Source organism: Cicer arietinum, chromosome 7 (genome assembly GCF_000331145.2).
Source record: "Cicer arietinum cultivar CDC Frontier isolate Library 1 chromosome 7, Cicar.CDCFrontier_v2.0, whole genome shotgun sequence".
NCBI classification, from domain to species: Eukaryota; Viridiplantae; Streptophyta; class Magnoliopsida; order Fabales; family Fabaceae; genus Cicer; species Cicer arietinum.
Genome location: NC_021166.2, coordinates 8,822,326 through 8,834,658, shown reverse-complemented (window position 1 = coordinate 8,834,658; position 12,333 = coordinate 8,822,326). Strand labels below are relative to the sequence as shown.

General features: G+C 33.8%; 3 protein-coding genes across 4 annotated transcripts in view; 1 reads left to right on the top strand and 2 right to left on the bottom strand.

The window, feature by feature from the left end:
* Positions 1 to 872: 872 nt before the first annotated feature.
* LOC101501952 (serine/threonine-protein kinase AtPK2/AtPK19-like) lies at positions 873 to 3,614 on the top strand. The gene is made up of 6 exons (XM_004508752.4): positions 873 to 1,424; positions 1,512 to 1,594; positions 1,704 to 1,824; positions 2,002 to 2,175; positions 2,517 to 2,624; positions 2,895 to 3,614. The coding sequence occupies exons 1-6, from the start codon at positions 987 to 989 to the stop codon at positions 3,180 to 3,182; spliced, it is 1,212 nt and encodes a 403-aa protein (XP_004508809.1). The 5' UTR covers positions 873 to 986; the 3' UTR covers positions 3,183 to 3,614.
* A 1,043-nt stretch (positions 3,615 to 4,657) lies between these two features.
* LOC101501226 (tubby-like F-box protein 5) lies at positions 4,658 to 7,397 on the bottom strand. 2 transcript variants are annotated; one of them, XM_027336603.2, is made up of 5 exons: positions 7,245 to 7,397; positions 6,280 to 6,631; positions 5,994 to 6,081; positions 5,708 to 5,837; positions 4,658 to 5,612 (listed from the first exon to the last, which is right to left on the bottom strand). In XM_027336603.2, exons 2-5 carry the CDS (start codon positions 6,565 to 6,567, stop codon positions 4,985 to 4,987), a joined length of 1,134 nt encoding a protein of 377 aa, XP_027192404.1. In that variant the 5' UTR covers positions 6,568 to 6,631; positions 7,245 to 7,397; the 3' UTR covers positions 4,658 to 4,984. The 2 variants fall into 2 exon arrangements, with proteins under 2 accessions (XP_027192404.1, XP_027192405.1); XM_027336604.2 differs by having other exon boundaries at positions 6,280 to 6,625; positions 7,245 to 7,396.
* Positions 7,398 to 8,684: 1,287 nt separating this feature from the next.
* Positions 8,685 to 12,333, bottom strand: part of LOC101500897 (transportin MOS14) — a 14,936-nt gene continuing 11,287 nt past the window's right edge. Inside the window, exons 19-28 of the mRNA XM_073363331.1 lie at positions 12,314 to 12,332; positions 12,137 to 12,218; positions 11,969 to 12,057; positions 11,782 to 11,856; positions 11,605 to 11,659; positions 10,939 to 11,058; positions 10,511 to 10,603; positions 10,224 to 10,369; positions 9,501 to 9,678; positions 8,685 to 9,389 (exon numbers count right to left, since the gene is read on the bottom strand). Coding sequence (XP_073219432.1) covers positions 9,111 to 9,389; positions 9,501 to 9,678; positions 10,224 to 10,369; positions 10,511 to 10,603; positions 10,939 to 11,058; positions 11,605 to 11,659; positions 11,782 to 11,856; positions 11,969 to 12,057; positions 12,137 to 12,218; positions 12,314 to 12,332 — 1,136 coding nt within the window. The 3' untranslated portion in view covers positions 8,685 to 9,110. The remainder of the gene's footprint in view (positions 9,390 to 9,500; positions 9,679 to 10,223; positions 10,370 to 10,510; positions 10,604 to 10,938; positions 11,059 to 11,604; positions 11,660 to 11,781; positions 11,857 to 11,968; positions 12,058 to 12,136; positions 12,219 to 12,313; position 12,333) is intronic.

Sequence of the window (12,333 nt, the reverse complement as noted above, 5' to 3'; positions counted from 1 at the left end):
ATGTAAGTAGGATAAATGTGTAATCACACACTCATAAAATTTGATCCAAATTGCGTTTATCAAGCACGGTTATTATGAATGTAGAAGTGATACTCACAGACGCGAAAAGATCATGAATTTGGATTTTTTCATCAGTCATATTGATAGAAATATCGGTGATTGTCTAATGTTAATCTGACGTCTCATAAAAAACAAGCTTTTAATTATTAATTTATAAAATAATTTAAAATATTAGAATAAAATTTAAACGATTTGATCTTATTCGAATGGTTTTCGATGTTCAATTGTGTGAACGTAGGGGATATAATATTTAATTGGACACTTCAGAAAATCCCGATTTTAATTTGTAATTGAAAATATCAAACTTAAATCTTAATAGTATAATCTTGATCAAACGATTAACAAAGTTCGAAGGCGAAATCATACGAACTAGAGGTGTACATGATTCGATCCGTCCTGCGAACCTATCTTGTCCCGTTAACTATGAGTTGAGTGTGACTCATTCCCAAATAAACAAAGACAAAAAAAAATAAGGGGAAAAATAAAGACAAAATAGAAATATAATGAAATTCAAATTATTCCTAAAGTTACGTATATCATCCTAAAATATATTAGTAACAAATGATTATTTTATATTAGTATTGGTTTGGTGTATAAAAAATTTACTAATCAATAATAAATTGAATATAAAACAATTTAATTATTTAAAAATGAATTAATAATACTTAAATTGTTATAAGTTACCTTATTTTAAATTTTCTTTCACAAATTTAACCTGGTTAGGATGAATCCAATTTGGTGTTTATTTTGTGGTGTCATTGGCCCTAGTGCGACCTATAGGAAGCTCCCATCATAATGATGAAATAAAATTGATAGCATCAATTATTGTATAATTTATTAAAAATAACAGAAAAATGGTGTCCACTGTCCATGTTCTTTACAATTACATAAACATCCATTCACATCGGTGACACTCTCTGAATCTAATGGCCTCCAATCTCACAAGCCTCACAATTCCATCTTCTTCATATTCACGTTCCCTCAATGAAACCAATCCATCTACAAGCCCTCAAGTCATATACAGTAGGTCCCACTCCTTTGTGGGTCCCTCCCCTCGTTTCCCTCCTTCCTCCGATAACAATCTCTTCTTTCTCGACGAACTCACCGACGACGACGAAGACCAAGACCGACCCCTCAAATTCGGACCCTCCGATTTCCAAATTCTCAGAGTTGTAGGACAGGGTGCCTTTGGCAAGGTCTTTATGGTCACTAAAAAACATGGAGATGAACGAATCTTCGCTATGAAGGTTATGAAGAAAGACACTATCATTAAGAAAAACCACGTTGATTATATGAAAGCCGAAAGAGATATTCTCACCAAAGTTCTTCATCCTTTCATCGTTCCCCTTCGTTACTCTTTCCAAGTCTCTTTCTTTTTCTCTCTTTTTTTATTTATTTATTGATTTGTTGTGTAATTAACTTACTAACTGTTTGTTTATGTTTATTTGCAGACTAAATCTAAATTATATTTGATTTTGGACTTTATTAATGGTGGACATCTTTTCTTTCATTTATGTAGACAAGGCATTTTTAGGTATGTTCATTATATTCATGCTCAATACTCTAACTTAGGTATTCAAGTTTTTTTTTTTTTTTTTTGATTTTGATGTATGGATTTGGTTTTGTTGGTGTGTGTTGGGTAGTGAGGATGAGGCACGGATTTACACTGCTGAGATAGTATCTGCTGTTTCACATCTTCACAACAACGGCATTGTGCATCGCGACCTTAAACCTGAAAACATACTCATGGATGCTGATGGCCATGTAAATTGGCCATTTCATTTGCTTCAATTTATGTTGTGTCCCCTTTTGATTTTGATTAACTTTTTTTTGATAATGTGTTGATGTTATGTTCCTATGTCCTAATTGATTTAGTATTGGCAATTAGTTGAGAAATGTTCACTAAGATTGGTCTTATGTTTGTTTGGTATATGTGTGTAGGTGATGCTAACTGATTTTGGAATGTCGAAAGAGATTGAGGAATCTGAGAGATCTAATTCTATGTGTGGGACAACTGAATACATGGCTCCGGAAATCCTTATGGGGAAAGGCCATAACAAGGATGCAGATTGGTGGAGTGTTGGTGTTCTCTTGTATGAAATGATAACAGGAAAGGTAATGAATGCGACTCGTGAATGCAACTCTGAACTGTTTCGACATTACTTGTGTTGTGTAAGCTGTGTGTGTGTGTGTGATGGTGTTACCCTCATTGAACACCTTGAATGGAATTTCAGTATACTGATAAAATGAAATGCAGTTAGAACCTGTTATGTGTATGACAATCAATTTTGAGCGGATATTATTGTTTTGGAAATTGGGTTCTACAGAATGAATCTGATTATTTATCTATTAAGAAGCTTTTGTGTGTGTGGATTTCTGTAATACAAAGGGTTTTTGCTACATTACAAAGTGTTCAGGTTCATTCGTTTCCCTGATTGCTGAGTGTCATTTGGCAGGCACCATTTATACATACTAACAGAAAGAAGCTACAGGAGAAAATCATCAAAGAGAAAGTTAAACTTCCGCCATACCTTACCAGTGAAGCTCATTCTTTGCTCAAAGGAGTAAGTAGATCACAATATTCCTGGTTTTGTTTGATTAGTCATTAGTACCCTCTCCTGTTATACTATACTTTACAAGCTTGATGTGTTTGTTTCCTACAAATTGCATAAAGGTTTCATATTGTGTGTTTCTGAATTCAATGTCTTCACTTTATTTAGTTGGTATTGTTTTCCAATGCCAGTGGAAATCTTATACCAGTGCTCTTCTTTACTCAAAAAGTGACCCTATCTACATTAAAAGACTGCACATTTATGTCTGTTTGCTTGTTACAGTTGCTGCAAAAGGATCCGTCAACAAGGTTAGGCAATGGTCCAAATGGAGATGAGCAAATAAAAAATCATAATTGGTTCAGGTCAATCAATTGGAAAAAATTGGAGGCAAGAGAACTGCAACCGAAGTTTAAACCATCCGATGTATCTGGAAAAGACTGCACAACTAATTTTGATCGATGCTGGACAACAATGCCTCTTGAGGATTCTCCGGCATCAACCCCTACAGCAGGTGACCATTTCCAAGGCTATACTTATGTGGCACCAAATCCTTGGCTTTCTTCTAGATAAACTGGAAATATTCAAATCCAAAGGAAAATGTTTATATGGGTTAGTAAAAAGAATAACCCCAAGAAGGCAAGCCTTACTGATTTTTAAGTTCGTTTCTTGGCAAGCAAGCAACAGAAATCTTCTTTCGCAAAGGTGTCAAACTGTATTTTCAAAGTGGTTTTTAAATGATCATTGTAATGGTTCATCTCACAGATGAATATATAGATAAGTAGAGTTTTCAGTGGTTCTGCTGTAGCTTTCATGTTTGTGCAGTTTGGTTTAGTTCTTGTTTTGAACTAAAACAAGGTAAAAATGATTTGTTAGCTTTGTTCATATCAGCATTAACATATTTGACTCAAAATCTTACTCCCTGTGTATTTAGCCATGAGCTATTGAAGATGTAGCTAACCTATATGGTAATAAATTTATAAGTGGCACTAATGTCTTTGGTTTTGTTTCCCTTCCACTAAAAGCTCGGACTTTGTTTTTTATTTCTTTCATTCAATAGAAATTGAATTAGGCAAGATTTAATAGTGAGTAATATTTAGATAATTATTTGTCTAATCCGGCCAGGGCCAAAGATGATACCAGTACCACCACCATGAAAACATCTTAGCATGTTCCACCACTTCATTAATGCCTCATGCAGCTCTTAAAACTAAATTTGTTTTGCAACAACCATATAGGCCAAGTTACAGCTAACGAAATACAAGTTTTAACCCGTTTACATCTTTTCCCTCTACAGATTGAGAGTTTCTTTTAACCTCTAATGTTTTTTTTTTTTAAATATTCGTTTAGAAATACATATCTAGAAGGCAAAATTACTGATTTTTTCCTTCTAAATATATACTTTTGAAGTGTACGTAAGAGATCAGAAAAGAATATCCCTTAACAATTCCCTCAAAATCCAAAAAAAAAATAAAATTGATTTGCACTCACATACAACATCAACTCGAATCATTTGAAACACTATTACTATTGCCATTCATTATAGGAAAATCAGCAAATTAAAACTACATGATTACAACTTTCAACACTACCACCACAAAACACACAACTTAAAGTCATACTATTTGATGTAGGACTCCTCTACGATGCAGTGCTTCCTTTGTTGTAAAAATATCAAATTTCACAACACTTTTGGATTGTCTTAAAAGAGTCCTATCTTCAAATCTTGTTTAAATTTCTCCTCTACAACGTAGTGCCTCTTAGGCATAACTCTTTTTTTAAAATATCAAACCTTACTACATTTTGAGTTTTTGAGGAAGACATTAATAATTTTCAATTTTTAAAGAACATGTATGTCTTTGTATTTTTTTTCAAGAGTGATTTTGAACCTATATTGTCATAAAAATATCATAAACTATTCTTTTTTTTTGCCTCCACTATAAAGTTTTCTAGATACGTCTCTACACGAATAATGGCGCGGAGCAATAGAAAGGACCATAATAATTATTTAAAGAAATTAACGACAAGCACTAAGAAACAATTAGAGAAGCATCAAGAAACAGTTTATAGCATCTTATTAATGTCTTTCATCACCAATTGCAGTTAAACTTTTGTCAACACCTTCATGTTGCAAATTGCTGTGTTGTCAAAGTATCTGAATGGAAGGGATCCTTTGAGTCTTCCCTTCCAGTTTCATCATTGCTTAGCTTTTCACGTGTAAGCTCTTTCCAAAGTGGCAACTCTAGATGAAAATACCCGTGTTGGTTACCATACTAAGGTTGATATCATAGTATTAAAATACTTGAAAGTTTATTATTAAATATTTTCAAAATCAGCATATGATGATCACAAACATAGTAAAACATCTCTTGTCATTAACGGATTGGTTTAGCAACAAAGCTTGACAAGCAGATGGCAAAGGCTTGGAAGGCAGAGAGTGGATAAGAGTAGTCCATGATGAATGTATTGGTTGAAATCATTCCAAACTGCAAGATTACCCTATCTTTCTCTTCAGGGAAAACATTACGAGATAAATCCATACTAGCTACAAGTTGAAAGTTATTTACTGAATTCACCGTAATACGGTCATTGGCCCAACACTGCTGCGGCTGACACCATTTGTGAGGTCTGCTTAAGAGTACCAAGGGTGTGACAGAGCATTCACTAAGTCCTGGTAGCTCTGATACACTGTTGGAGTATGAGTCTGTCATTGGACTTTTCCTTTTCAGTGCCGGAGGTAAAGATGTTGGAGTCGGGGCGGTTCCATCTTTATCGATAGCTGAGCCGGGTATTGAGCTCATGAAGCAGGACATTCTTATTGGCCTCCTAGTCGTGCGAGTATTCCGGTCATACAAAATGGTGCTAATAAGACAGCAACATGCTTGAGCTCTTAGCGAAACCTGCTTCGAGTTAAATCTCGCACCTTGACAGTTTGGTTGAATTGCAGTATCATATGGAGAATGAGTATCATATATAGTGAACTTGTTTTCCCAAAAGTTAGACCTGCCAAATGTATAAAAATCAAGTTGGGAAGATTATACAGGGCAGGATGAAAAGGCGATAAAAGGGCAATCATGTTCCAATCGACCAAAACTTACGTCAGTTTACCAACATAATTCTTGCTGGATTGAGAAAAATCATCTGCAGCCAAGGATATGACAATATCCGTGCCTGTGGCCCTTCTTGTCTTTCTGGCGGCTAATAACAACTTACATCGTTGATTCCTCGCTATACAAATACACCAAACCAAACACAAGCTGCTTAAATACGTAGACAATAAAACTCAACACTCATAGTGAGTAATTTAAAGATGAGAAATATGAAAGTAGATATTCCTTGTCTTAGAAAAAAAAAGATAGAATGTTTCAGCAATGAAATACTTACTTGGCACCAAACCTAAGTACAACAGGAATGTAGAAGTTTCTCTCTTCGTCTTAATAAAGCATGGTATTTGATAATCACGGGGAGCAGGCTATTCATACACAAAGAAAAGAAAACATAGAAGTTATTATTAATAACAATTACATTAATGATCATTTTTACAATTCTCCTATACAGAAGTTTGAACCTGTCTTCTGAAGTTATAATGTGAAGTAAATAAAACATAATAAACTTGAGGGATAAGAATGATATGGGTTTGGAACAAAAAAAGTGGTGAAGAATTTATTACCTGCTTTAATGAAATAGGAAACGTAATCTTTCCACATTGTTGAGGAGTCTTGATGATCTCTTTGGTGATGGCCCTCCATGATTTACATACTGAAGCACAAGAAACAACAGCAGTACGTGCAGGCCAAGATGTCTCACTCTTTTCAACCCTTTGGATTATGTCCAAAAGCAATTCAGGTGGTAGACTTGCCCACTGTCCCTGTTGAAAAGGTTCAATTGGAGTTACATCTTCACCAACGTGTGACTTTGGCAGACACAACCAATGCTTGCACATGCTTTTCAACGCCATGTTTTCACACCTTACTAACTCCTTCACCAATCCATATGCAATGCAAGCTTCTTGATTTCTGATACTAACAAAAACACACAAAGGCAAAGAATGGTCATGACCTTGTTCTAGATTAAATGGATTGAAAATATCAACAAAAACTATCTAGCATCCAGTCAACAAGTAGAAACAAGCCAATCCAAAAAAATTGGATGTAACTCTTCTTCTAAAGTTAACACTCATTAGAGTTTAGAGTGTGAAACTTGTAATTATTCATCAATGGTATTTCACACTAGTCTCACTCTTTATTAATATCATCTGACTTGTATTTTCTTTATTATTATTGATGCATTGAAACAAGTTCCCTTAACCAAAATTATTTATTTTGATATGTCATTGTATTTTTATAACATGAGACAATGACTGCGCCATGAATGATTTCATGGTTGTGATTGCAAGTTTCATGAATATCATCAAGGTTTATAATGATCACTATCACAAATGTTGCACTAAAACTTCAAGAATTAAACTTTGATTAACTTAAAAATCCTTAAAAAAAAACTATCACATTTTGCAATCTAAGACTAACACTAAAAGAAGAAACATAAAAAAAACAAAGCAAGAGCATGAAGAAAAAACCAAACTCCAAAAAGGAGAATGTGTAAAGTTTCAATCAAAATGGATAAAAAAGGGCCAACCTGAAAGAAGAAAAAAGAGATCAATAGCAAGAACTGTAGAAGATGGATCTAAAAAAACCAAAATCGGAGAATAGATGTGGTCGTAGTGTCAATGTTTTTTATTTTCCTATTTAAACGTTAATTTATTTGTAATTCTCTTTAATCATGGTCCATGAAAATGAAATGATTGAGCAATGAAGCCAATTTAAAGAGTTGTCAACCGAAAAAAACTGCCGTAGGTTTTAGATTTTACACGTACCACAACAAATACTTAAATGTTAAAAAAAAAGAAAGTGTTGGTCAAAAAAAAAAAAAAGAAAGTGTATCTCTAACACAGAGAGGGGGAAAAGGAGAAAAAAATGGGAAAGAGAGAGAGAGAGAGAGAAGGGGAAAGAAGTGGAAGAGAGGGAGAAGAGGAGTAATAAGGAAGTGGGAGAAAATGGAGGGTCGTCCGCAACCCATGGAGAAAATAGAGTAAGACTAGTGACACTCAAATTTTCTATATTGTGTTTGCTTGCACAAAAATTAAAATTGTTTAGGTATATAGCCAAATATCATGACTAATAAATATTGAATGATGGTGGTTATTACTCTGCAAAATAATTAAATAAATATGTATGATGGTATATTACTTTGCACCTAAGTTTTGTTCCGTGTACTTTAATATAATTTTATTTTTTATTTAATATTTATTTTAGTTATTTATTTATTTTTATTAATTTATGTCTATATTTTACAAGTGATATATTTTAATTATTTTTACAATCATATAAAAACTTATAGTAATATTTGGTTACTGGAATTTCTTATAAAAAATTGTTAATATGTATTTATTATATTATCCTTTCAAAACAAACATTCATTTAATCTAATTATAGGTTCCAATTATAGGTTTGCACTTAAAAAAAGTATTTTTTTATATATTTTAAAATAAATAACATAAAAGAAAATTTATATTTATATTTCATCTTTAAGTTTACACACTTAATTTTATAATTTATTCAAAATCAGAGTTCATAAACAAGTTACAGTAAAAATGACTAGTATTCAGTTTTATAAAAGAAAAAAATAAATTAAAAAAAATAAATAAAAGACCAAAATAAATATTAAGTAAAAGATAAATAAATTTATATTAATAATAAATTTTGACATTTCAAAAGTTAAATACACAATTTTTGATATACATTTTAAAACAAAATTTCTATTTTTATTGAGACATTTGTTAGCATTCCAATATCACTTTACATTTTCCCTCAATTAAAAATCTCATCTCTTCATCCAACCAAACACAACATTTTGAAATTCCTCTTCTCCCCTCAGTTAAACGTATCCCCATGGTTTTATTTAATAAATTTGAAAATCAAAGTTTTAGCTCCAACGCTATCGTGCTACCACAAGCCTCAAAAAAGACCTCAAAATTATAACTTCAAATCATCACAAATAAACATCATCACAAATAAGTAAAATTCAAACCAAAACAAATCAATTCAATATTTTAAAATCGAAAGATTATTTTGACGACTGAACATAATCACATTCCCAAATTGGTATTCATTAAAAAGCTAAATTGCAGCAATTTATGACTGTACTCTATTTTACCCCGCTTTTTCTGTTTCATTGACTTACAATTGTATACCATGTATCCTCCAGCCCCCAAATATGACAACCAGGACAACGACATAACTCACCAAACCCACATCTCAAGAATAAAAGATACAACACCCATTTGATTTTTCCCGGCCAACACATGCAGGGGCAACTTCTCCCAAAAAATTGGAGAATGATCGATAAAAAAGAATATAACAAATAATACACAACCAACTGGCCTAACCGATAGACAGGACCTAAACAAAATGGTCCTCCCTATCACAGGCGTTCACCGATCCTCTATGATACACACGCCAAATTCAACTCAAGTGGTCTCAAAGCATCTTGAACTATTTCCTGAACTGCTCTATTGCGCCGGCAAACATCTGAGAACTCTTCAATAGGAACAATTAGTCCGTTGGTATCGCCTCCAGATGCCACATCTGAAAGTGCTTTCAAGAATCTTGATCGTTCCAAGTCTGTGACAGCTGTTGATGGAATTAACATAATACTCTTTTTTGCCCATTCCAATGCTTGCATCCCGTATGATCGAGTTAATGCCAGTAGTGTGTAAGACACCTGAGAGATGTTCAGGTGCACAGAAATTTAGTTAAAATTTATCCTATCAAAAAGTGTTATATATATATATATATGAAAATGAAATGCAGTCAAATTGACTTGAGAAATTACCACTTCTACTCGAGATTTTGGAAGTGCTCCAGTTAATGAAGCAACCAAAATTCTGGTAATGCTGGCACCTCGAGGAATAATTATACTATCTCTGATCGGTATGAATTGCTCCCCCATTGTGGAGTTTGCCAGATCAAAAATATCAGAAAAGAAATGCAATATGGAATTGGAAGCCTCCCTGCAGGAAAGAAGAGGGTTAAACAACCATGTTACAAAGGGCTAAATAATCGTAGCATAGTTAGAAGCACTCACAATTACAGAACTTGCAGCAATCATACCAAAACGAGAAACAAATATGTTTGAAGGTAGAAAAATATTTCAAACAGCAATGTCACTTGATATAAAATAACTGGTATTTTAAGTGGAAAATAATTCACTTCTAAATTTCATTCAGCAACTAATCTTCGTAATTCTGTATTTTATAAGATACAAGAAATTTCATGTAGGCCCTCTTTCCATGCAGATGACTCCTTAACTTAAAGACAGTGCACAAAATAAAGGCAATTCATCAGAGATGTAATATGTTGTACATGATCATGATACGCAAGCGAGGAAGTAAGAAATGAAGCTGCTTGAACATTATGGGATTCCTAATATCTCAAGAATAAATGGTAAGCAAAAAAAAAGTGTTTAAATACAGACTAGCATTGTAGAACAGTAGAGGATGCTTTCACGGTTGAGTGTCTGTGTAGGGGAGGGGGGAGAGAGAGAGAGAGAGTCTACCTATGCTGTACTGTGATCCCAATCATAGAGCAATCAACTAATGAAGGAAAAACAGGCGAGGGAATAAACAACTGAGGACAGTAGCGAATACACCTTGAAGCCAACAAAAAACAATCATCTGCTATATCAGGTCGGGCTGTGAATTCCTGCACCAAAAAAATATGATAAAAAATTAAAATACTATCCATAGATCTGGAAGGATGTGTTTAAGGTCACACTTTTTTTTAAGAAATTGTGGGCATCAGTTCCCCAAGGTGATATAGCAAGGTCACACTTCAATCACACACCTGAATATTTGTGAGAAGGCGTGATGTATGATGGAAAAGTGCCTCAATCAAATTCTTCAAGTAGTCAGCACAAGATGGATCAGATCCAAATATCTGAAATGTTAGAAACCAACCACCAAAGTTATAGAAAGTAAGAAAATTAGTTCATTGACCATGCCATCCAAGGGAATAATTTTGTACACTGTTGCTGAAAAGGCAAGCACTAGCCACAATATAACAAGGCAGATAATATGCCAAAATAATCATAAACTAGACGACAAAAAGGCTTTGAAATAGAGAAGACACTCAAATATTTACCCTAGGTAAAAAAAGAAAAAAATCATCTTTCAAAGAAAAAAGGTGTATCTAACCTCACTTTTGTATGCATACACACCAATTACTTACATGAACAATAAAGGTTTCACGTTAGCATGGTAAGATTTGAATACCTTTATAACTTCACTAGAGAGATAAAGAAAGCATGGCTGGTGGTGCTGCCTATACAGACTCTGAATCTCTTCCAGCATGGCACCTATTGTGAGTCCCATGAACCTTCCAGAAGTTCTCACCTAGAAACATGCAATAGAATATTGCTACATAGCATTGAATAATACAAACTAATATTTTCAATGTGGAAAATGCATGGAACTAAGTTGAGCTTGTTCATTCAGGTGTCTTACAGTCTCTTAGCCAACTGAAAACTTAGCTTTATCACCCAAGGGAAAAAACACATCATAAACATAGTTCATTTCGACCTCGTGAAAATTGATTATTTAACATGTGAAACATATAAAGACATACAAGGATTGAAACCATGAATGGCCAAATCAATTGCATAACTAAATATTATATTTTGAGCCTAGCTCAACTCCACAATATTGGCTTGTAAAGCGAGCATTGTCTAGGCTTTATAAGCTCTATTTTAGACTTTTATCTTTTAGCCAATACTGGAGTTGAACTTTTCTCAATACCCACCCTCACGCCTAGGGTAATCGGGCCTGATCTCTAGTCAATATGGGAGTTGGATTTTTCCCAATACTCAATATGAAACGTCATATTATTAATTACTTTCTTCAAAATACAAAAATTGTAGCAGAGTTAACGGTCCAGCTTACTGCATATTTACAAGCTCGGCAAAGAGATTCCATCGTTCTCATGTCCCAAGCACGACTGACATCAATGATGATAAAAAAAAAGTCTCAGATAAACAGGCATCAAAAGATAAAAGGTCACTACGAAACAAAGAAAACCAAAGAACTGTCGGACATGAGAAGTAATTTGAGACGACTTACAGATCAAAAATAGCTTTAAAAATTGGCCAGAGCCGTTGGATGGCATCTGCCACAACTTGAGGATGCTTTACATATCTAGAAGCAGATACAGTTGCATGTTTAGTATTGATAACAAATATTTATTAATTTAATTAAAGGGCAAGGGTTGGGGGTGTGAAGACATAAAAGTACAAATCATCGAACACACCTAAATATGTAAGCAAATCGATCTATATGAATCGTTAACTGGCGAGAAGGACTTTTACTTAAGATTTCAGGACCTTGATTGATAGCTTCCTGGTGGAACAAAATGCAGACAAACAAAATTATCAAAAGAATACGTAAAAACTTGAAATCTAAGCAGACAGACACTAACCTGTAAAGGAGATATAACTGGTATGCATAACGCCTCAAGAGCTCTCTTAGCATCTTCCAGAGGAAGTTCAGTAACAACCATACTGTGTTGAAATTTAAGACGACCAAATCAACTTCATTGAAGATAGAATCAGAAGCAAACAATCCTTCCGCCCAATATTTCATGGAACCAAATTACCTTAAGGCTTCAACCAGAAG